The sequence below is a fragment of the Muntiacus reevesi genome, chromosome 6 (assembly GCF_963930625.1).
Source record: "Muntiacus reevesi chromosome 6, mMunRee1.1, whole genome shotgun sequence".
Classification (NCBI taxonomy): Eukaryota; Metazoa; Chordata; class Mammalia; order Artiodactyla; family Cervidae; genus Muntiacus; species Muntiacus reevesi.
The window spans coordinates 25,822,242-25,848,652 of NC_089254.1; the positions used below are offsets into that span (position 1 = coordinate 25,822,242).

Here is a 26,411-nt window from a genome sequence, read left to right on the forward strand (position 1 = left end):
TGTATTAGAGGACATATAAAGAGTGAATTGTCCCTTCTGCTTGAAACTCCCAATTACAGACCATTTTATATCCAGGTTTTAAGTCCCATTGTATAGTAATGAGTTTAGCAATCTGAATAAATTTTACTTTTCTAATATACCTTTTACTTAAGCAATATGTTAAAATATTTTAGAAATAAACTTCCCAGTTATTAAGCCTAAAATAAACATAATTTTTAATGTTTTCCAAAAAAGTTTTATTTGGGCTTCAGTACAATGATACGCAATACTAAACTCTCTCCAGTGCTCCAGCTTTGTTTTTTTTTTATCTCTCATGTTCATTCACTTAGTTCAAAAGACATACTGTTGTCCATTTTCCCTATTCAGCCATTGGGTAACATAAGGCTTTTTGGTGGCAGGGGAAGTTATGGAATGAGAAACCAGTCTAATGATTTACAGACCTAATGACCCATATGGATGAAAGTGGATTAACATCTTTATTATTTCTTGACACAGGCTTCAAATTCACTCAAGGAAAAACAGAAGTGTGAGACCCAGACTCTCAGGCAAGGTGTTCCTCTGCCTGGGCAGTACGGGGGCAGCATCCCGGCATCTTCAAGCCATCCCCACGTCACTTTGGAGGGAAAGCCCAACAGCAGCCACCAAGCTCTCCTGCAGCATCTGTTATTGAAAGAACAAATGCGACAGCAAAAACTGCTTGTGGCTGGTAATTTAAAGTAGTACCATTTGTAGGTTATGTTGGGACTTTTGTTTTATCAGCAAGCCAACGTAATGTCTCTTTGCCTCAAGACCTAGTAAAAATTAACATTGTCGTGCAGAGGCAGATACCTAGTACTATGGAAAAGACTGTTACCCATATTTATTTCTCTAGATCTGTGGAAAAAAACTCACCTTATTTAACCTTCAGATATATCAGAGTGGACTGTGGATGAGTCATTGATCAGATGCTTATCTGCCTAATGCGTTGGCATTTTTGCCTCCACCCTGCCCAGTCTGGGCATCCCTAGTGACTCAGATGGTTAAGAGTCTGCCTACCATGCAGGAGACCCAGGTTTGATCCCTGGGTCTGGAAGATTCCCTGGCGAAGGGCATGGCAACCCACTCCAGTATTCTTGTCTGGAGAATCCCATGGACAGAGGAGCCTGGCAGGCTACATTCCATGGGTCGCAGAGTTGGACAAGACCGAGTGATGAACACACCCAACCTAGCCTTCTTCTGATATATGCCCAATAGTATACTACTTTTCATAAAAATTATCCCATAGCTATCTTCTTTAGTTTCTTGTCTTTTCTTAAATTATGTCTGTTTCTCTGTAAGTACCTCTCTTTATATATATGTACATATATATATATATATATATATTTTTTTTTCAGGTGGAGTTCCCTTACATCCTCAGTCTCCCTTGGCAACAAAAGAGAGAATTTCACCCGGCATTAGAGGTACCCACAAATTACCCCGACACAGACCCCTGAATCGAACCCAGTCTGCACCTTTGCCTCAGAGCACCTTGGCTCAGCTGGTCATTCAGCAGCAGCACCAGCAGTTCTTGGAGAAGCAGAAGCAATACCAGCAGCAGATCCACATGAACAAGGTAAGTTCCCAAGCCATGTCAACACACCACAGCCACCGGTGCCGAATTTGGGGTTGTTGTCACTGATGTGGGCACACAGGAGAGAGTGTTGGTGTCCATCACAATGACCTGGAGACTGCCCTCCTGGCCCTGCTGTCAGGGCTCAAAGACACCGTCACAGTACCACTGTCCTCTCCATCACTGCATGCATAGGACATTTGTAGCAAAGTTGAGGTCCTAGATTTGTAACAAAATTCAGGTCCTAGATTGGAAAGTCTTTTCTGACTGAGTACTGTCTGAATGCAGCAGCACATACAGGAATGCGTGTGCAGAGCCCCATGTTTTGTTACTGCAGTAAAGGTTTGAGGCAGAGTTGAAGTTTGCACAGGTGCTGGCAGCTATGCCAAGGTTAGCCAGTTAGGCGTTTCTCAGCAGCTTGTATGTATCCATGTTACATTTGTTTTTTAAATTATGTCCGACTTTTAGTCCAATCAGTGCTGAAGCAGTTTCTCGGCAGCTTGTGGTATTCTCTCTGTGTCAGAAATGGACAGCGGAGGCCTGAGTCACAGCACACCCTCAGGAGCTCTCCTGCTGAGGCAGCCACAGACAGTCATTCTAATATAATGTGTCACACAGGCCGGGAGAGCATTTTCAATGAATCTGTAAGCAAAACTGGTCCGTACAGTGCTTAGCCACTGCTCTCTGCTATGGTAGCCTTACAAAGGAGAATCCTTTTATTCCTGGAAAATGAAAGGTCCTGAATATCAAAATTCTATCCTTTCTCCTTTGTTTCTATATTACCTACAAATAACTAATAGAGGCATTATATTGAGAAACAATGTTCTGTTTACTGATAAATGGATAGCTAAAAATTGGCTAAGTATGTAAGTGCACTATCATATTATGATATAAGCAAAACAGGGCTTCCCAGGTGGGACTAGTGGTAAAGATCCCGCTTGAAATTGCAGGAAACATAAGAGATGCGAGTTTGATCTCTGGGTCAGGAAGATCCCCTGGGGGATGAGAAGACAACCCACTCCAGTATTCCTGCCTGGAGAATCCCATGGACAGAGGGGCCTGGTGGGCTACAGTCCATGGGGATGCAAAAAGTCGGACACAACTAAAGCGACTGAGCATAAATGAAACAAAACCTCATGGGCAGAGGTCTAATCATCCTTCTGATAGTAAGAGAAGGGGATCTTTATCATGTGATCACCTTATTGCAGATGGGATTAGAGATGTTTTCTCATCTTTGGCCTCCACCTTAACAAGGCAGAGACATGAAGGTAGCATGGATTGAAGAGCGTGATACTGAACACAAATTCCCCCAACCCAATCCTTTGCAGTGTTCACAAATGACGTGTATGTGTATATATTGGGTGGGGATGGCTGGGAGTGCCAGCTGCCTCTCCCGTCATTATTTGCTTCACTGCAGATTGTATTTCACTATATTTCAGACTGTTTCTATTAGTATATCATCAGGTTAATGCCTATCTTATTGCTTCAGTATTTCTCTAAATTTATCAAATTATCTTAGATAAAATCGGTCTTGTCAGAGGAGAACTGATTTTTCTCCTTGTATAATGGCATATTACTCCTTGTCCTCAATGTCATTCTGCACATTTACTGTGTTATGGTAGAGTTATGTTGATTTGTTTCTTTTGTGGTATATTAGCACAACTTAAAATTACCAGGTATTCTTGAAACATTATCCAGTGTGAAAGGAAAGGCTGGGAATTCTTACTTTTCACCTCACAATATTTTGATCTGGAATTAGATTCATTTAGAAAAGTAGTAGTTGTTGTTATTTAATTGCTAAGTCATGTCCGATTCTTTTGCAACCTCACAGACTGTAGCCTGCCAGGCCTCTCTGTCCGTGGGAAGAAAAATAATATCTGATTGTGAATACACTTTCTGCTACTCTGTTCTATTTCCTAGAACTATATGGAGGTGTATTTATATTAGGTAAATTGATCCCTTTGAAATCACCATCTACAGATGATTTCTATGAATACCTTTAAGAATATTTTGAAATACATTTTTTTTATGATCTAGAATTCCCACTGCTTCAAACTCAAGTGGTATGTTAATATTGGATGGAATCATTGTATTTTAGTATCACACTCAAGATTTTGACAGGCAGATGCTAAGCTCAGTCACATGAAAGAAACTAAGATGGAAAGGAGGCATTTGCATTTCAGCAATGAGGAAAGCAAATCTTATCAGAGACCTTCTTCCATGTGGAGCTGATTCCTTGGACTCTGTTAAGAATTCCTCCCAAAATTAGAAACAAACCTATACTACATGTTTGTACAGTGGTTTGATTATTAAATCTTGTCTTAATTAGGCAAAATGAAGCCCAGAAAACTTCAAAGTACAAAGCTGATCTTTATATATTAACCTCTCTCAACTTGGGTGTTTAGATTACTCAAGCAGGTCTCTCCTTGGCTTTTCTCCTTGTATGTATTCCATATGTTTAATCAAGAATCAAGATGGCATATGCACACTGGGTATTCTCCAGATTTTGAAAATATTTCACCTGTCCTCAATTGTCCAAGGGAATAGAGAGGAATTTTCTTAAATAAATATTGAACTCCATCCCATTCTATGGTATCCACAATAGAAGCACTAATGAGTGAATCGCTACTGTTCACCTTTTCCATGAGGTAATGACAACATTTATTTCACGTCAGGAGAAGGCAAAATTAGATGCCGAAAGAAAACAGGTTTCTGCACAATAATATATTTATGGGTACCATGTAGAATAACCATTAATGAGAAATAACCACAGAAACTTTAGTTTATATCTTCTGCCCCCCTCTGTTATCATGGACAAACCTTTAGTGACTCATCAAACACCCAAATAGTTAGCATCATAAACACCTAGTCCTTATCTCTTGTGATATTGACTACAGCAGGAAATATAGGCACATATGCAGATATAGGTGTATAGATGGCATATTTTATATGTCTTTTCCTTTTATTCCCTCCAATTTGCTTTATGGTTCTTTTTTGAGGAATTTAGGAACTTTGAGGAAAAATGGAGTGAGAAGAAAGAAAAATAAGCAGATTTATCTCTTAATTTACATCATATTAAATATGATTAGCCTTCCTGGTATGAAATTTTTAATAACTGATTTAAATTGCTAATAATCTTTAGAAGAATTAGAAGCAACAGTATACTTTTTCAGAGCAGTTTGTATAGTGATCGACTTATTAAATTTTAAAGCCTTTCTCATATCTTGCTGTTATTTGAATGCATTTATGAAAGCAGTCAGTCATATTTGTTATAACCGTACACTGTAAATGTTATTAAGCACACTAAACAATTTGCCTACCTGCTACCTACTACTTAAATGACATTTACATGGGAAATTTGTGTGTCATAAGATGCGAAAGCTCATGTAAGTATGTTTTAAGTGCTTAATAGCTTAGCAGAAATATCCCTAGAGTGGGTTTGTATAGTATTTGTATTGCTATATCTACCAGAAAAGAATGGGACAAGCTAAAAGAAAAATGAGTGGAAAATGTCAGATTGTTTTATCTTTGCTTATAAGTTGGTATATTTTGTTTTCACTGAAAGCATTTTGAGAAACTTAACCATAAGAAAATCATGGCTTACAACATTTGTTTTCTTGTTTTTTTTTTTTTTTGTTTTGTTTTTTGAGACATTTGAAACATTAGGAAATGCATCTAAACAATTTTATTGCTAGTATATAGTACCTTCATGTTTAAAAAAACATTAGAGAAAAGGTTTTTAATATGAGGATCAAAGAAGACTGTTACTTTTGCCAGTATCTTTTAATTTTTTTATTGGAAAAAAAGTGGTTTTCTAAAATAAAATTTTCCTTTTAAATACAAAACAGCAAACAAAAATTTAGGAGCGTACTGGTAGTTTTCTTCTGAACCCTTTTCAAGTTTTAATATTGCCACAGATTTTCTGGTAAAAACTATGACTGGTGAAAACAAAATACCACATTTGCTTGGACATTTTTATGATTTTTGAAGGAGTACTGTGACCACAGCCAATGTCAAGTCACATCACTCTGAATGACACATAGAAATTTTCCAAAGTACATTCAGGCGTCTCTACTGTGAGAAAATTTGACATAGATCTCTGTCCCCCTTCCAAATAACAACATTGTTCTTTGAATTATTTCTTAGTTATAGTATTAATAGCATTGATTGCTGCCTAATTGTTTCTGTTTTAACTAAAATTTTTTATCTTTTCTAATATCTGTGATTTTCATATTCATCTTGTCAAATCTGTATGAGAAGAAATTTTAAGAAAATTATTTCTTATTTCAATACTTATTTGAATGACATAATCTATGCAAGGGACTTCCCTGGTAGCTCAGCTGGTAAAGAATCCGCCTGAAATGCAGGAGACCCCAGTTCAATTCCTTGGTCAGGAAGATCCCCTAGAGAAGGAATAGGCTATGCACTTCAGTGTTCATGGACTTCTCTGGTGGCTTAGATGGTAAGGAATCCACCTGCAATGTGGGAGACCTGGGTTCCATCCCTGGGTTGGGACGATGCCCTTGAGAAGGGAACAGTAACCCACTCCAGTATTCTTGCCTGGAGAATCCCCATGGACAAAAGAGCCTGGTGGGCTCCAGTCCGTGGGGTCGCAAAGAGCCTGACACGACTGAGCAACTAACACAACACGAATCTATGTAAGTATCCACTTAGCAAATCATTACTGAATTCTTACTTGATTAGTACCAGGCACTATTTCAGGCAGTCAGAAAACAGCATTCCGCGTCCTCATGGAACTTACTATGGCAGCAGGGAACTGAAATATTCCATAAATAGCAATACAGTGTATTAAGTATCGGGATAGAGGACATGAGGAAGGAAATTATTTTCTTTAAGGAAATAAGTGTGAGACTTGTGTAGTTTCTCGCAGGATTATCGTGTACCGTTTATATATTTTCCTCTCCCTTCTCCCTGTCTCTGTCTCTTTTCTCTCTTTCTCTCTGTCTTCCCTCTCTCTCTCTTTCTTTCCCTCCCTTACTCCCTCCCTCTTTCTAAAATGCTCTGTGATAAATATCTTAAGCATTCCTATGACTGGATATCAGCCAACACTTTAAAAAAAAGCCCACACAAATCATGAGATCATATCTTATACATGTCAAGGTTCACTCTAGATATAAGTATTTATTATATATTTGTTACTATGATACTTAGGCATTTTGACATGAGTGCTATTTTATCATAATAAAAATATATCTAAGACAAGAGCAGTAAAGGGGAGGCTGAGCAGATGTCCTGCGTTGCCCTTATTAAAACAGGTAGATTTTTATGTCTGACATGCAAGGCATGAATATAATTAAGCTCAAATGCTGGTACAGAGCTAATGGGGAGCGTTCATCAGGTTTGGAAGAGAATTTGACCCTTTATTTGAGTAGTATCTATTGTATTCCTTTTCTTGACATAATTTTCTAGCATAAATGTTACATTTTCTCCTTAACTCCTCATGATTCATACTCATTTCTTGTCCCCAGTAATCCATCCAGAACAGCCTAGAGGGGAATATTCTTTCATGCCTGTAGTCACATACAAACATAGCATGGTTTTGTGTGTGTGCATATATTTCTTCTTATAAAGCGTCCCTAAAGCCATGTCTAAATTTTGAGCAAAGTGCATATTTTCCCAAGATTAATTTGAACAACAATACATAGACATTTACAATCCCAAAAATATTTTGAAGTCACACTTCATACTAGTTTATTTTAACAAGGTGAATTCTATCCATGCCTTACTTGAAAGATGAAAATTTTGCGAATAATTACATAAGGACTATGTACCAATTTTTGCTTTTTTGCTACACCTGTTTCTCCTAGTGTGTCTTTTCCTCCCACTCTTTTACACAACTTGCACCTCTCCAAAGGAAGGATAGGTTAAGGATAGGTTAAGGATAGGTTCCTTTAGATGGTGCCAGCTCTCTTCTCTGTATAGGCTCTTCCCTGAGCTGGGACACCATGCCAGCATTCTTATGTGTATCATCTCCTCAAACTATAATACACTTTTTTTTTCACTATGAAGAAAGTTAATTTTCTTCTTAGTTCTCTTGTAACTAAGTTGACCAAGATGACTAGGTTAGTAGTGGACAGAGCTGGGATGCCAGCATAGGTTGTCTGACAAAAAATCCTGTCCTTAACCTAAACTTGGGCCAGTGATTTTCAGTGTTGTTATTTATCACCAAGGAGACAAGATTTTCCTAATTTTATTTTTGCCCAAAGTAGGAAACTTACAATGGAAAACACGGCAAACAAACCAACAAAAAGGAAGGTCATCTTATTTTTTAGGTATTGGTTTGGATTTGCCAGGATGAAGAAATCCATTTCCTGACCTTGATTCCTAGTTCTCTACACATTGTCCTCTCTCTGGTTACTCCCTTGGAAGTGTCTTTATATGGACTCAGTGGTGGTACTTCCAGATATTCTCTTGACTTTCCAGTGGTGCGGTGTGAACGCAGTAGAGAACCAGCTGCAGTAGAGAACTACTACACCCAGGCATGCTTCATTCCTTTCTCCCGTGTTGTAACTTTGCTATGTTTTTTCGATTGGGCAGACGTTTTCTCACAGGAGTTCTGAGCAAGCCTAAAGCTGAAAGTCAACTGACTTCATCAGGTTCAACTGAAATGCAAATGTTGGCATCTCATCTATGAGTGGTTGGAAAATGCCTTTTTTTAAGTTTTGAAAAATGGATGAGTAGAAACTTGAACTGGGCTTTCATTTAGGAAAGTCGGCATTACTGTTGTCAGGTTTAATTTCTCTCTATCCACATGACAGCTTGTTTTTATGCAGAGTCTTTAATCACCAATTTAGGATTACATTTTGCCCATTAGATGGATAGTATGTCCAAAAACTTTAGCAGGCATTGAAAAGCAGTCTTAATTTTATAACTATAAAAAGCCTCCTAGATTATTTATCTATCTATAGAGGTTTATAAAAGAAACTTTGACTTTACCCTCAAATAGATGCTATTTCGACATGATTAGCCCAATGTAAATAGATCCTTGTAGGTATGTATTGAGCTTCAGAAATCCCCACTTATGCTGCAGTACCAGCTTACATCATCACAGAGAATTCATATAGAAGCTTTTCATATAATTACAAGTTGATGGTTTAAAATATACAGAAAATGGCTTGTTGCTTTATTATTAGATGTGATGAAATCCTGTGTTTGGAAAAGAAACTAAATGACCATTTCAGTGGATTAATGTGTAACATTCATAAATGTTCCCAGTGCTGCTTTCATAACTTGAAGACCAAGGGAAGGACCTCGACCTTTCCTTTTCACTCTGCACTGTTAATCTAGTCAGAGATGCTTTTATTGAAGGAGAAAAACAATAGTTGGACATGACTAGGAGGTAAGAAAATAGGGGAAAGAAAGCTATCTGGGGAATTGGATCATGTGAGTGCTTTGACTGATGTTGATTCCAGGAGTTCAAAAGGAGAGGGAAACTAAATAATTTGGTTGTTTCCCAACCTTGACAAATAGTTTCATTTGACAGAATGAAATAATTAAGTCTTACTAAGGAATTTTTAATATAACTAAGTGATTTGTGGACATGAAAACCACGAATGTGTAGCAGTCTCTTTGTTACAGATTTTGGATGCCTGTAAGTTCTTGATTTTAGGGTTTTTTTTCCCTTCTGTATCTTTCTTCTCTTTCTTTAAATATTTATGAAAACTAAGGGATTATAGTGACCCTGAAATGTCATATGGTCTGGAGTATTCCCATCCTTCAGGCAGAATTGATGCCAGGGCTATGCTCTCCCATCCTAAATATACCACTTCTCTCTTCCTATCAGCTTAGTTATATCAACCAGCAATAAAAACTCACTTCTAAAAATTAATTTCCTGGCATGGAATAATTGATGTTCCAAAAACATTTATTAGCAACCATTATGCTGCATCCTAGAAATGAAAATAAAGGCATGTTTTTCCCCTTGAATGGCTCATAGACTTACAAGTAGATAATTCTAATCAAAGATAGGTCTACAGAAAACGTAGTTCCTATGAATTGCAAAATCTAGAATGCTGGGTAGCCTTTTCAACAGAAGTTTCTGATGCCCTGCACAGTTATTTAATTTTTTTTTTTTTTGCCATTATGGCCAAACTATAACCTCTTTGTCCTCCAATGCTCTGATCTATAAATTTTAGAGGTTTTTAGTGAGAATTACATGAGAGGATGTTCTGAAAGTGCTTTGTAAACATAGTAAGAAATCCTTACATTTAACACAGTATTTATATTTTTATATAGCACCAAGTTCTATTTTCGTCATTCTGTTAATGAAAATAGCTGTCTGGAAGTGGTAGAATATTTCTAAGACACACATTTTTCACTTCTCTCAGTATTACATCAAGCTACTTTATTGTAAACCAGACCACTAAATTTTGTTCCAGCTATCTCTTGTATCTTTGTATTCATCATGAAGCTGACCTTGTTTTTCTATTTGGAACAATATTATGTTTAGTTATTGAATTTTTTTACTTTATTTTAATTGGAGGCTAATTACTTTACAATAATGTGGTTTTTGCCATACATTGACATGAATCCGCCATGGGTGTACATGTGTTCGCCATCCTGAACCCCCCTCCCACCTCCCTTCCCATTCCATCCCTTAAGGTCATCCCAGCGCACCAGCCCTGAGCACCCTGTCTCATGCATCGAACCTGGACTGGCTATCTGTTTCACATATGATAATGTGCATGTTTCAGTGCTATTCTCTCAAATCTTCCCACCCTTGCCTTCTTCCACAGAGTCTGAAAGTCTGTTCTTTATATCTGTGTTATTGAATTTTTTATTGAGGTGTAATTCACACACTGTAATTTATTTTCCTTTTGCTGTGCAGTTGAATGATTCTTGACAAATGCATATCATCACATAATCACCACAACCAGGATATAGAACTCTTCCCTCAGCTTCCAAAATTGCCCTGTGTTCTCCTTTGTAGTCAGTCCATGCTCGTACTTCCAGCCCCTGGCAAAGTAAAATTTTTGACCATTTAGGGAACATAAATCACAATTACGAAGGATGGTGTATTGTTTTTTCTTTGCTATGTCTTAAAAAAAATTTTTTTTTTTATTGAAGGATAGTTGTTTCACAGTGTTGCGTTGGTTTCTGCCATCCCTCCACTTGAATCAGCACAGGGGTCCGTGCGTCCCCTCCCTCTTGAACACCCCTCCCGTCTCCCCCTCACCCCACTCCTCTCTCCGGGTTTTCACACAGCACTGTTTTGGGCTCTGCATATCACACAGCAAGTGTCCAAAATATGCAAGCAGCTCATACAGCTCAATACCAGGAAAACAAACAACCCAGTCAAAAAACGGGCCAAAGACCTAAACAGACATTTCTCCAAAGAATGTGTAAGGACATACAGATGGCCAACAAATACATGTAAAGGTGCTAAACATCACTCATTATTAGAGAAATGCAAATCAAAACTACAATGAGGTATCACCTCACACAGATCAGAATGGCCATCATTAAAAAAAAAATCTACAAACAATAAATGCCGGAAAGGATATGGAGAGGGGAACCCTCTTGCACTGTTGGTGGGAATGCACGTTGATAAAGCTGCTATGGAGAACAGTATGGAGATTCCTTAAAAAACTAGGAATAGAACTACCATATGACCCAACCATCCCGCTACTGGGCATATACTCTGAGAAAACCATAGTCGAAAGATACACATGTGCCTCAATGTTTGTTGCAGCACTTTTTACAATAGCTAGGACATGGAAGCAACCTAGATGCCCGTTGACTGATGAATGAATACAAAAATTGTGGTGCATATACACAATGGAATATTGCTCAGATATATATAAAACACACACACATATTTGAGTAGTCCTAATGAAGTGGATTAACCTAGAGCCTAATATACGGAGTGAAGTAAGTTAGAAAGAGAAAGGATGGTGTATTTTAAGAGCATGTAGACATCAGCCCTAAATGATCTAAACCATAGAATGTTCAAGCAAGAAGAGACATAAGGCCTTCTTTGCCGAGGTCAGAAGCTGATAGTCTATGGACTGGATCCATTCCGTTCAACTGATGTCTTTGGGCTGCCCAGTGTCTTAAAAAGCACTCAATCTTTAAAGGTAGATTTCAAATACGAATCTAGATTTCTGGCATTGTCTGAAAAATTGAAAAGTCTGGCTACACTGAGCCTATGGCATTTTTCACATGGCGTTTATTTTCGGGGTGTCTTCTTGGTTGTCCTTTTTAAAGAGGACTTGTACTGTTCTCCAGTTTACCAGAGCGAAGGATTGATGAATAGGGAGAAAGGGGGCTGTTTACCAGTCAAGTGATCGAAGGTCCTTGGCTCTGAGACCTTGTCTATTCTGAGACACAGTCCAAAAACACTAATCAAAGGGCGAGCGAAGGGACGTAGCATGCCTCTCCTCACTGTGCCACTATTCATTACCCTTAAAGAAGGGGGAAAAAAAAACACAAAAACTTTCAAAGTGTACTGTCAACTGAAGATCAGGAAGGAGGTTATCAGGGCAAAAAAATCCTATTATGTAATATAAAAGGGCATAAAATTACCCAGTGATGTAACAGAAGGAAAAATAGCTCATCTGTGTTCTAGTTAAGAAATGCCCCCCAATAGTCTGGCTGGGGATTTTATGTTCTCAAAATACAGTCTTCCTGTTTCCACTTTTGCCCACCTAAATCCAACCTCAGGTAGCTTCCAGAGTGATCCTTTACAAATGCAAATCACATTGTGTCAAGCACTTGCTTAAAAGTCCCCAGTTGTTCCTTATACTTTGTAGGATAAAATCCAGATAGCTTTGCAGGGGCCCACAAGGCTCTTGGCCCCTCATTGACCTTGTCTCCCAGCTCCCTTCCCTCACCCGCTGAGCTCCCACCACACTGGCTCCCGTCTGCTGTGTGGGCAGTCAGTCTCCTCCCATCTCATGAAATGAACTGGTCCCAGTTCTGGTGGAATGTTCAACCTCCAGGTGGTGTTAATACTCAGCTCAGACCTCACCTCTTCAGAGGGGCCTTCCTTGCTCACGCAGATTAGGCACACTCACGCCTTTCCTCATTGTTCGCTGTCACATTAAGTTCCACTCTTCAGTTGTTTATTCTTTATTTCTCCTTGAGACAGGATCTTGCCTAACTGACCACTCTCTTCCCAGGTCCTGGCATATGTGGCAAGTGCTCAATAAAAATTTGTTGACGGAGTGAAAAAATGGGTAACTTTAACTAGCTGGGAGGAGGAAATTTTTTAGTCTCCTTTCCGGAAGTGAGCACTTCAGTTATTGGAATATTAGGATGTTTTAAGAGCCAAAGAAAGGACGTTTTAATAGCAGGCATTGTTTTGGACAGTCATTTAGAGTTACAAAAACGAACGCACTTTCATTAAGTATTCACTTGGCCCCTAGATTAATTTTATATCTCTTCAGTATTGGCAAGAAAAGATGTTTTTCAGTTTAGACTTTTAATTAATGTGAATAACGGACCAGGACTTAGAAAGTTTTTCTCTCTTGTTATTTAACTTTGGCTCTTCTGATTTCTTCCCTAAAGTGCACAAAATGACATGGAATATTTTGTCTTGAGTCAGAGTTCTTCTCTAAGTAGACCTCTTGATTTGAAAGCCCTCCAAACTCTGCATGTTGTTTCTGAGAACAGTTGGTACGTACCTAATCTATTTGTGAGTTGAGACAGAATTTTATCATTATTTTTAAATCTAGTTTCCTTGGAGCTTAAGGGAAAGGTTTTATTTTCCAAAAGAAGTATTTTACATGTATTTAAAAGCAAAAAAAATCCTTGTCTTTTTGCCATTCCCCAAGAAAATCTGTCTTAAAATCTGAGGCAAAATAAGAAAGTGATGAGTAGGGTCAAAGGTCATTTTGCATAGTTTAATTCAAACACTTGTGCTGAATTATTTGTTGACAATTTCAGAAAATCAGATGTCTATCCGAAACAGATTTATTCCTTATATACTTCTGTGCTTAGTTTGATATTCCATTTCTGAAAATATTTGTGGGGACATGAGGGATTTCTGTGGCTAAAGTTAAAATATAAAATTTTTAAAGATATTTTATTCAAAAGCGCTATGCTTACATTAGCTTCTAGACATATCAAACAATGTACCTTACACATTGAATTAAATGGGTTAAGGTGTAAAGATTAACAGCACGATCTTTAAATGTTATTTAACGAATTTTACACCATTTGCTAATAGAATATATGGTGTTCAACATGGAATATAAAACATTGAAATTATGGACTTGCTATACTTATTACCCTGGCATGGATTGATAAGAATTGAAGAGTCAAGTTGTAATACTTGAACGTATTAGAGATTTGGATAAATGATCATGCTGTCTGGTCTGTAAAATCTCCAGTGTGAGCCTGTATATGTGTGCTACATATGCAGAATGGTCATGGACCGCCTGCAGCCTTCTTTAATGTTCAGTACACTTGCTATACTGAACTGACTCATTTGGAAAAAACCCTGATGCTGGGAAAGAATGAAGGCGGGAGGAGAAGGGGATGACAGAGGATGAGATGGTTGGATGACATCATCGACTCAATGGGCATGAGTTTGAGTAAACTCCGGGAGTTGGTGATGGACAGGGAGGCCTGGCGTGCTGCAGTCCGTGGGGTCGCAAAGAGTCAGATACAACTGAACGACTGAACTGAACTGACACTTGCTATACAGTAGCATGGAAGATCCCCTAAAGGAGGGCATGACAACCCCCTCCAGTATCTTGCCTGGAGAATCCCATGGAAAGAGGAGCCTGACAGGCTACAGCCCATAGTGTCATAAAGAGTTGGACCTGCCTGAAGCGACTGAGGACGCACACACAGCATGGAGAATACAGGGCCACACTGACAGATGGGAATGAGCGAAGATAAAAGGAGCAGAAGCCGCAGCTCTGCCATCATCTTCTTCATCTCAGCTGGGCTCCCGACCGGAGTAACTCACCTGGTGTCAGACGAACGGCACAGGGTGTGCTTTGCAGATGGAGCCTCAGTCGAGATTACACAGGCGTACACATTTATCTGTCACACAGATGTTTCTTCTTGTGTTTTCTAGCCAGCAAGGCAATGGCTCAGCTTTGCTGGGGGATCACCTCCAGATGTTCAACCAAAGAGAGACCCTGCTACCCCACTGAGAGTCAGCAGACAGCTCCTCCCTGTAGCTGGGGCCCCTGAGCGACAGTGCAAATTAGAAAAGGGTTAACCCATCCCTTCTTGGTAGTGGTCTTAGTTGTAGTTCAAAAACACACAGAGCACAGCATAGTCCAAACACTGGATTTCCTCGTACGTGGTCAGAAGCTTGCAAATCACATCAAGTAGCTCTTTATTTTAAAAATCCAAAATAAGTCAAACCTGGCATGTGGATCTTCTGAGACTTTTGTTTGCATATTTTCTTGAGGTTAATTACTAATTTTTCCACTCCAGCAAAGTTGACTGTTTAAGCAAAATCAGCTTGAGTCAGATATCTCAAATAAGAAGTTTAGATTAACTCCCTCCATACATTTATAGTTTGCCAAATTGTCTCCAGGAGATTCCATTTATTTCTTTTGTATTTTTAAAATCTTCACAAAGAGCAAATTTATTCCAGAAATGGTGAAAAAGATGTCATTACTATTCATGTGGACGTTGGCATTCACTTTATAACTTGGGGGGAAAGAAACGTGTCAAAGCTTTATTGCTAAGTACAAATTAAGTTTTCAGATATTTATGAAGACGAGAGAGAAACAAGGATAAATTCTAGATTTTTGGTTTGTGCAACTGGATAATGGTGTTTACTCAGAGAAGGAAATTTAGGTGATCAATACATTTGTGTACAAATGGAATAAAGGTTATCTTTGAGCTACTCAAAGTTTCTGATACCTCTTGGAGATTCTAGATCTAAGGGATAACATTAGGCAAGCAGCTGAATTATGTAAGTTTGGAGTTGAGGGGATACATTGATTTGTTTATATGAATTCAGTTGTTGTTGGAATATTGCTGTTTCAGAGTGGAAGGTATAAAACATTCTAGGTGTCTTTTCTGGAGATGATTCAGCTTTTGGGGGGCATGAAATTCCTTCTCTATAAAATAAGAATTTGAAGAATGTTGTTAGAGTATTTTCAACTCCAGCATTTTATATCTATATGATCTCCACTCATAAGTCACTGTTTTGTATCGAGAAATGTTTCTTTTACAAACCGTTAAGGAATTCTGCCCTTAGAAGAAAATTGTTTTGCCATCTGGCCTTCTCATCCAGTTATCACAGCATCATCCATTCTGGCACTTATTTCTCTCGTACTTCAAGTCCGGCAGAAGTGTAGATGAAGCCAGAAGCGCTGGAACAAACAGCACTGATTCTGTGTTGCACACTGGAAATCGTTTTACACACTTCCGTGTGTGTCTCTATGTCAATGAGGTGGTAAATACTGATCAGATTTGATCCGGGGACTAAATGATGTGATTTCTGGGTACTCCAGTGACTTCAGGAGTACATTAACAGATCAGATTTTCTGTTAAAGGTTTTCAGTTTAAATGAACATATGAAATATTCAGTGAACACTCAGCATTTTGTCAGTATTAAAGATTTTCTTTGACATATTTGCTATCTATGGGAAATTATATTTCAGTAAATTCACATACATCTTGTCTATTTGTTGGTTGCACCACCATTAATGTTATAAATCTCTTACTTTCAAAGATGCTTTGATTTTGTCATGTTTTCTTTTCAAAAATACTTCATCCTGACTGCTCCTGTTAATATCTGACTTCAAGTACCACTGGATTTGGTATTTATGCAGTCATTACTGACTTTAACAAGAGAGATTTCAGTCAGGGTTTCCCCAGTGGCTCAGCAGTAAAGAATCTGCCTGCAATGCAGGAATCACAGGCGACACAAGTTTGATCCCTGAGTTGTGAAGATCCCTTGGAGGAGGGTATGGCAACCCACTCCAATATTCTTGCCTGGAGAATCCCATGGACAGAGGAACCTGTCGGGTCACAGTCCATAGGGTCGCAAATAGTCAGACATAACTGAAACAGCTAAGCACACACGCAGTGTGGATGAAAGCCTAGTTTGAGTGAATTCTAAAGAGACTGAGAAGAAAATGAAGACAATGAAGAGAAATAACTCAAGGAGATTTACTGAGGAAGGTACATAATGTGTGTTTTTTGTTTTTTGTTTTTTTTGTGAGGTGATGGGAGTGGGACCAAGGGAGGTTACATTCAAGACGGATAGTAAGACTGAAGGTGTCCAAGTGGAAATACTCCAGCAGAGATGGGAAATGAGTGATGGAGAGCCAAATGGAAAATTGCAGGGATGGACAGGACCCAGAGCATTAAGCCGAGGGCTGGACTAAGATAGGGATGCAGACCTTTCTTCCACTGTTAGTAAGTAAGGGCGAGTGGGACGGCTTGGTAGCAGAATGTTGAATTTCTCTATTTTTAAATGTCTGTTTTCTCACTGAAATAAGAAGCAAAAATAACAGGAGTGAGGAAAAGGTCTAGATAGTAGGAGTTTGAGGAGAAAGGAGGTACTTTGAAGTAGTCATTGAGAGAGGGAGAGAAAATTAGCTAGAGAAATGTAGTAGTATTTCCAGTCAGCACTGAGGGTCCATTTGAGGGTTATGATCACGGATATGAAGCAAAACACTCAGTGTGATTGTAATTTGTTTATTTGTTTCCTAGCTTATTCAGCTGCTTGGGTTTGGCAGAGTTTTAATATTAACCAAGGTTGGAAGTCTTACTCATACAGGAAAATCCATATTGAAAAAGGCAAGGGAGTTGAAGATAGTAATAAGGGAGTGATATTTAATGATGAAGAATGGAACCTAGTTCAGCAAGGAGGGAAGTTGAGGAACGAGGGTGGTGGGGGTGACAGGCAGGGAAAATGTGGCAGGTTCAAAAGCTTGGAGAGCCCTCCAGAGGTGAGGAGTGTGTCAGGGTCAAAATATTCTGAGGTTGAGCCTGAGGAAGCAAATGATGTCTGAAACTGAGGTTTAAGAGCATGTACAGACACCAACAAAGGCCAGGTCACTGGGAGCTGAAGTAGAGTGGAGGATAAGACCATTGCAGGTTACGAGGTCAGGACACTGAGAGGCCCTGCTGGAACTGAAGCTGAGGAGAGAAATAGCAACAGAAAAGTCTTTTTACTTAGCGGGTGGTATCTGTGACTTCCTCTTGGTTATTAAATACTCCCTGTGGTCAGACATCCAGAAGCTGAATAAGATGCAGAGTCACCCCTAGGAAGCAGGAACTTTTGACGTGGCATTTCCTGGACACTGGTCACACGTGCTCCCTGGCTGACCTTCATGAATGGCCCTTAGTTCCTGTCCTATAGCCACACATCCATAGAGTTTTGCTTTTTATCCTCTTGCCCTCACAGAGGCTCTTAGGGGGAGGATCTTTTGACCACCTTGTGAAGTCATCTGTTTGACCCACCAGTATCGTTGGCTCATCAGCCCTGATGAACTCGCTCCCATGAACTTTTCCAGCTAAGCTGGGGTATCAAGAGGGGGAATTTCCACAGCTCAGCAAGCATACTTCCAGAAGACGACTGCAACAATCTTCTGGCAGATAGTGTCTCGAAGGGGCTCTCGCAGTCCCCTTCACCTGACTGATATGTTTTCTAATTTAATGTCTTCTCCCCACAAAATCCTCTAACCTGCTCTTGCATGTTGTCTTAGATGAGTGAGGAGGTCAGGGTAGCAAGCCTGGCTGATGAGCTCTTTCTCTGTGTCTGTCCACCTCTCTCTTGAAGAATGAGTGGATGTTTGTCACTGAATGTTCTTATCCCTGGTACCCCAGCTAAACCTGGAACTTTTCAGTTAAAAGCCTGCTTCTTTTCCATGGTGTTACGTGTTCTTTTTCTAGCCAATTAAGTGGAGTTCGACAATTGTATAGTCAAAATTCAGGAATAATACATTGTCTCTTTTCTCCAAAATCTCGGTCTTATATATGCTTTATCCTAGGTTATATTTTATTTCTCTAGAATCTTATTCACAACTCAAATATATTATAAACTGGGTCACTCTTTCCAGAATCATCTTCCAGCACTCTCTCCCTGTCTTCCTGTGCTCAAACCGCACCGACCTTTCAGTTGCTCAGACACACTGGGCTCTCCTCCAGTCCACACACTGTGCCTTCTGCCAGCAGTGCTCCCTCCGCTGATTTCCACTCCTCACACACATCCAACTCCTCCTGTCCATCCTTCATATCTGGTGTCTCAGCCTCCTCAGTGAGACTTTCCTAAATCGTCCACACTTCCCTCCTGTTTCAGCTAGTGTGTATTCTTACAACACGCTGTATTGCTCCCTTTTCCATTTACCATGCTTGAAAATAAGAATAAATTTATGCATCTGTTTGGTGCCTTTCTAACACTCGAAACTGAAAGCTCCCTGAGGGCAGGGCAATGGCTGTTTCCCCAGTGCCTAGCAGAGAGTCTGAAACATAGCTGGCACTCAATAAATATTTGCTGAACAAATGAAAGCTCCCAGTATAGTTCTTACTACAGTGAAATTGAAAGGCTTTGTCAGCATATGCAAGGCCATTTGAGGTTGTGAGCACTGGAGGAAAGTCTGAGGTTAAGACACCCTTCAAAATTTGAGTCCTTATGTATTCTAAACCTACAGGAGGTGTCTAGCTTTGAAAAACATAGGTGTGAGTGGGAGATAAATTTGAATTTTTCATAGAAAAGTCTGTATTCATGATTTTTGTGTTGGTATTCTAACCGTGCTGCTCATCATAATGGTTAGTATGTTGCTTACATGGGTACTGACTCAGCAGAAAATTCTAACCACTCTTTGAAACACAGTTCAGGATCTGCAGATAACCAGTCAGCAGGCTTCTTGTCAAATGAAACAAAAGGCCTATGTGAGATGAAATCATCGTGAGAATTTTCCCCCATATAACAAGTTTTTATACCATGGCATTTTGCTATTGTTCAATTTAGGTGTATTTCCAATTATCTTTTTAAATTATAATTCATACACTTCTAGAGATTAAATATGATTTAATTTAAAAATAAAAGGTCTAAATAATTTTCAGATTCAAATGATTCCTTGTTATGGTCCTATTCTTTAATTTATATTTGGATATTAATAAATTCTGTGCTATCACTAAATTCTGCATCTTTTTGAAGTTCAAGATTTCAAAATCAATATTTCCACTTTTCAGACATATACATAGCTCTTTTATCATTTGACCATTTGGGTATAGGAAAATTAACAGACAAAAGCACTCTTAGAATTTATGCTTCTGTCTTATACCATGGTTGCCATTTGTTGGAAAATGAGATTGGGGAAGTTTTTCATTACCTTTCTATTAATATTATTTCTGCTACACTTCTTCTTTTACGGAAAAAATATTCTCAGGTTTGCCTGGTTTAAACTGATTCATTACAACCTGTCCTGTGTGAGTTTCATGGTTTCCAAAGGAAAAGTTCATTATTTACCCTTTTCCCACCATTTTTTAAGTCGGTTAAAGAGTGAACTATTTTTAAAAACAAAACATTTAAAGGCCTCATTCTCTGCCTAGGACACCAATACAGTATGGAATTGGTGGGACTGCTTCAAATTTAGTATTGCTGAAGAATTTCATTGCATACAAATTCATTCCGAAAATGATCCTCAGAGATTAGAAATCAGGGTGTACTGAAGTAGAATTACAGGAAATGAAAGTGTATATTACTGCTCTGTTACCACCAAGAACCACTGAATATTGAACCCCTGAACACTCTCTTCTAGCTGCTTTCGAAATCTATTGAACAACTGAAGCAACCAGGCAGTCACCTCGAGGAAGCGGAGGAAGAGCTCCAGGGGGACCAAGCGATGCAGGAAGACAGAGCGCCCTCTAGTGGCAGCAGCGCTAGGCGTGACAGCAGTGCTTGTGTGGACGACACATTGGGACAAGCTGGTGCTGTGAAGGTGAAGGAGGAACCCGTGGACAGTGATGAAGATGCTCAGATCCAGGAAATGGAATCTGGGGAGCAGGCTGCTTTTATGCAACAGGTAATAGGCAAAGATTTAGCTCCAGGATTTGTAATTAAAGTCATTATCTGAATATGAAATGCATTGCCGGTTTTGGTAAATGGATATTATTTCCTATCCGTTTATATCTCTGAATGAATTGACTTTAGTGTTTAAGGATTCTGATTAATGCAGATATATCTATATATAGATCTTTCTATATACTGATCTCTATATAGATAGCAAGGTTTCTTGAAACTCTACTGGTAAGGAAATACCTGTTACACTAAACTTATACTACATCAGTATCCAAGTGATTAATAGGCTTTTAATTCATCCCAAAGCCTGCCACACCAATTACGTCTAAGGAAAATGAACTCACTGTTGGTTTTAGTTTATCTGTTGAGATCAGTGACTGCTGGATAGTTTTCCAGTCTGATCAATGAAACATTTTATTAGTTACTGATTTTTTTTGATATGTAGAATTCAATTTTCACATTGTTGTACATAATGTATCATACTACAGTCTTGAACCCTATTAAAATTAGTCAGCCCCTTCCTTCCTTTCTCTTTTTTGTTAAGTGAAATGTTCTGGTTACTATGCCAGTAGTCCTAGGTTATTGTATAGATTGCAGTTGAAAATATTAGGAATAGAGGTGGTTCTAAATATATAGATGCAAAGTACAGCACTATTTTAAATATCACATTCTGTCTCACCTAGTACTGCTCATTTCATTTTTATCCTGTGTTATTTGATGACATTGTTTATTGAAAAAGATCAAATGAAGCAGATGCAAATGCTGGCAAGAACTAACGTGCCGCTTTATGGTCCAATCAGATATGACATTGTATCTGCAGCTGTGGAAAAAATAGTAACAGTTTGATTATTATCTGACCTGAAGTCAAAAATCATGTTTAAAAGAAGAAGGTGTGTCGTATTTGATAATCGTTATCACTAGGATCTCTTCAGTATAATTCCATAATGACACAATGTATATCATACTATTTTGGCAAATAAAAAATTAGGAAAGTTAGGTTTAACAAAAGAATCTACTTGTACATAATGCACCTTCAGAAGGACGGTGTCCTTTGATGCTATGAAATGCAAACAACTTTGAAGGCAACAGAAGACTGTTTATTTAAGTCAGTTCTTTGTCAGGTTCCTGCTGTTCTACAGAAAACTGTTTCTATGAGGCTGAACAGGAAATGCCTTGTGGAAACAGGAAGTCCAAGTGATTCATGTACTGAGGAATGTAGGGGAAAAAAACGGAGGATAGTGTTTTACTCTGTCTGTTTTTAAAGGGCACTCTATGAATTGATTTATTGTCTAAGAAAATAACACCGCAAGTAGGGAAATTGTTAAGGAAGCTTTTCACTGGAACATTTCCTTCATACTCTCTTTTGATATGTTTACCTTGTTTTATAGGTTTACTTTTGTTAAGCTAGTTAAAGATTCGTTGTATTAAGACCCCTTTAATATGGATAATCCAAATTGACCTAGAATCTTTGTGAGGTTTTTTTCTATTAAAATATTTATATTTCTAAATCCGAGGTATTTTAAGGTATAGTATCCTGTTTCAAAGGAGATATAGCAGTTTTGCCAAATGTAGACCTTGTATAACTGTATGTTACTGGCACGTGTTGTTTACATTTTGCTGTGACATTTAAAAATATTTCTTAAAAAAGATTACTGCTAAAGATACATTATCCTTTTTTAAAAAGTCTCCATTCAAAGTAAAGTAACATAACTAGAAGTTAGAAAGTTTAAAACTTTTCCATATAATGAAAGTCCTTCGATAATTTGACAAATAGCTGTAATAGGTAACACTTCCTACTACCAACATGTTTTGGTTAGTATATTCTTTCAGATTAAAATGACTTTTTGTCAGTTGTTTTGCATTAAAAATATGGCATTCCTAAGATAAAATTTTATATTTTTTCCATCTCATAAATATACATTTTATTTAAAATCTTTTTGCAATCTCATAAAAAAGGGATAGTGCATCTTTTAAAATACATTTTATTTGGGGAGGAACATGTGGCTGAGCAGGCTTTTGTATAATATTACTGCAAAGATATGTAATCACAAACAAAAAAAAACCTATTTTTTATAGTGTCATTTGAGAGAGCTTCATCAGTACAGTTGGTGGACATTAATTGTTTGAATTTGATAGTCTTTGAATTTAATCAAGAAACTACCTGGAACCAGTGAAAAGGAAAGCTGGACTTAAATAATCTTAGAACTAATTGATAATTGTCTCTTTTAAAATCTACTGTATTTATTATAATTTACACCCTTGAAGGTGATCTCTTGTTTTGTGTTGTAAATATATTGTTTGTATGTTTCTCTTCTTGCCTTCTGTTATAAGTCTCTTCCTTTCTCAAATAAAGTTTTTTTTAAAAGATCCCCTTTCATACATATGGCTTTGTGTAAACTTGATATATTTAATCGAATTTGAAACTCATGCACTAGGTCTCATATACCAAAATATATTGCCATTCTTTGTTGAAACAAGAAAATAAAGATATTTTGAGCAGTTACTTCTAATGCCATTAAAAATAATAAATCCAACAATAGTCACTTTAACCAATTTACAGCAGCCATTATCAGATAACAGACACATGTAAAATTTGTTGCAGTTTTATTTTCCCCGCGTGGCCTATTTCATATGTTATCATCTTTGATGTCAACTTCTAAGTATAAAATTTTATATAAATAGGTATCAGTCACTTTAAAAATTCTTTTTAAAAAGGTTAATATAATCCCTTGAATATAACAAATAATAAATATTAAAATGAATAATTTTCTGTATCTTAATAGTTATGTCTATTACAGTAAGAACCTGACCTACAAGTACAAAGTGACAGTATGTAAAGAAAAGAGTAGTTAAATGACCTCCCTTTATGTGGAAACAGTGATTATAATAGTAGTGTGAAGAAAATGCTCTTGGCTCCTCTTCGGCTCAGTTGCAAGCAAAGCATTCCTCATAATCTGTTATTATGTGTATTGGGTTCAATAAGTTAAAAATATTTGTCTTATATCCTTTGATTCCCTTAATCTAAACTTCAGTAGTGTCACATGAGTTAAAACTAATTCTGTAGCTAATATCATTTACTATTACAAAATGGATTATCATTCTGTAAACCTGTAAATTTGATAATTTGGTCAGACTTGTGGGAAATATCACTGATTCTAGTCATAATTTCCTGAAAATTGCCTTTGGACTATAAAATTATAAGATTACTTGCTACTAGAGATCCTTAAAAAGATGGAGAAATCAATTAGATAATGATTTTATACATTTGATTTCAGAAGTGTAAAGGGACTGTTTCAGTATGTATCAATGTTAGACGCTCTTCTAGTTTCTTCAGAAAATTGTTTTTGCCAGCAATGGATAACCATTTACATTTCTTCCTCTGGTCGTCAAGGCCTGCCATCTTGGTGAAGGGGGCTGCTGAAATGGAGACTTCTACTTTATATAGTTTTGAGAAAGACAGCTTTTTAAAAAAAATTTATGTTTCTTCATACTTATTTTTTTGTACAGTATGTTAAAAAGGAATCAAGAGACTAAACATTTTTTTGAAACCTACTACTCAACAGATATGTAGGTGGACAACAGTATATATTTTTTTAATTTGGCATTCCTTTGTGACTTTTTCCACTAACAGAAATATACAATTGTGGGTATATTAATGATGGGTTAACAATTATAAGTAATCCAGGTTTACAAATTATAACCGAATATATTATAACCAATTAGAATCTCATATATATATATATATACATATATATGTATATATATACATTCACACACAAGAGAACGAGTTTGAGAGGTAGATTACCATTCCCTTTATTATTTATCATTCCTCCAACTGAGTTTTAAAGGGAAAGTATGGGTGGGGGGCAATCAAAGAACGCAGACAAATGAAACAGGATATGAGAAATGTGACTTCAGACTTCATTTATGTTTTAAAAGTTGTCTGTCCTCCCTTCTTTAAGACTTGTAGATGGTAGGGTTTAGACAGTGCAACTTTGGCAGACCATTTGATTTACAAGAAGATTTTTATTTTTAACTGTTGCAACTATATTATGTACTTGGTATTGTTATAACCACTTTACATCTGTTAGCACATTAGTCCTCACAGCAGCCTTACAGGGTCGGTATTATTGTCCCATCATAGAGATGAGGGCCCTGGGACACAGAATAAGTCAAATCAGGTCAAGGTCACCCAGTCAGTGGCAGTCTGGCTCCAGTTTGAACCTTGGCAATCCCACACCAGCCCTTGTTCTCAGCTTCTACCACTGAGCTGTATTTGTGCAACAACTCTCCTTTTGTGTCCAAGTTTATGAAATCATTAGCGGTTTCTTCTGTCTTTGTCCATCAGCATTTCCAGCCTGTTTTGAATCAGTTTCCTCTTTCGGTCACTGCTGTAGGTAAAGGGATTGTTGTTGTTTAGCTGCTAAGTCATGTCTGACTCTTTTTGCAACCCCATGGACTGTAGACCACCAGGCTTTTCTGTCTTTGGGATTTTCCAGGCATGAATACCGCAGTGGGTTGCCATTTCCTTCACCAGGGGATCTTCCCAACCCAGGGATCAAACGTGTATCTCCTGCATTGGCAGGTGGGTTCTTGACTGCTGAGCCCCCAGGGAAGCCCACCAAAGTCAGTATATGATGTTGTAAAAAGGAAAAGCAAGGATGTTTGTCTTGAGTTCTAGACCTCTAGTGGTTTTCCTATTGAAAGGTGCATAGAAATTGTCTTGAGGAAATCTGTTGACAGTTGGCATTCTGACCACACCCCACAGATGTTCTGATCTTGTCCTAAGAGTGCAGGAATCTATGTTTTTCAAGCCCTTTGTGAGAGTCTGATTCAGACACAGTGCTCTGGAGGCTGCCAGGGGCCCTTTAAACCACTTCCTAAAATGTGTCTTGATTTTTCATACCTTTTACCTACAATCCTTGGATTCTCCGATTCATTGTTTTCATAGTAGACTGGCTTGTATTTCTTGTATATTGCTCTGTTTCACCTGCATGTTAACTCAACTATAGGTTGAGTATAGTTGAAGTATAACTATAGGTTTCTGTATTTGCTGCAGTTACATCTTAGATGTTTGTCCCTTTAGTTTCTCTCTTCTGATTGAATAATTTCTTAGCCTATTGTGTGTGTGCATGCTGCGTTGCTTCAGTTGTATCCAACTCTGCAACCCTATGGACCGCAGCCTGCCAGGCTCCTCTGTCCATGGGATTCTCCAGGCAGGAATACTGGAGTGGGTTGCCATGCCCTCCTCCAGGGGATCTTCCTGACCCAGGGATCAAACCCGTGTCTCTTATGTCTCCTGCATTGGCAGGAAGGTTCTTTACCAATAGCGCCACTGGGGAACCCCTCTTAGCCTATTATAGAGTATTAATTCATCAAGACTTTGCAAATTATTTTTCCTCATAATTTCTGAGCTATTTGTGGTATGTTCTGTGTGTGTGTGTGTTTTATTGAGATAAAATTCATATAACATAAAATGCACCATCTTAACCATTTTAAAGTGTAGAATTCAGTGGTTTTTAGTATATATGTGGGCTTCCCTGCCGTCTCAGATGGTAAAGAATCTGCCTACAGTGAAGGACACCCAGGCTGGATCTCTTGGTCAGGAAGATCCCCTGGAGAACGAAATGGCAATCCACTCCAGTATTATTGCCTGGGAAATCCTATAGACAGAGGAGCTTGGCAGGCTATAGTCCACGGGGTCTCAGAGTCAGACACAACTGAGTGATTAAGCAAAAAATAATAATAATATATTCATGATGATGTACAGTGATCACTACTTACTAATCCAGAACATTTTCATCACCTCAAAGAAATTCTGTACAATTAGGTGATCGCTCGTCGTATGCCCTC

The 26,411-nt window shown here is 38.1% G+C and overlaps 1 protein-coding gene across 10 annotated transcripts in view; it reads left to right on the top strand.

The window, feature by feature from the left end:
- The window catches only part of HDAC9 (histone deacetylase 9), a 912,538-nt gene that overhangs the window by 531,909 nt on the left and 354,218 nt on the right, over positions 1–26,411 (top strand). For 6 of the 10 annotated variants that reach the window (XM_065939945.1, XM_065939948.1, XM_065939946.1 and 3 more), the window contains 3 exons: positions 496–706; positions 1,374–1,591; positions 20,299–20,562. In XM_065939945.1, the coding sequence (XP_065796017.1) occupies positions 496–706; positions 1,374–1,591; positions 20,299–20,562 (693 nt within the window). Of the gene's footprint in view, positions 1–495; positions 707–1,373; positions 1,592–20,298; positions 22,924–26,411 lie in introns of those variants that run through there. The other 4 variants (XM_065939951.1, XM_065939954.1, XM_065939953.1 and 1 more) reach the window with 1 other exon arrangement.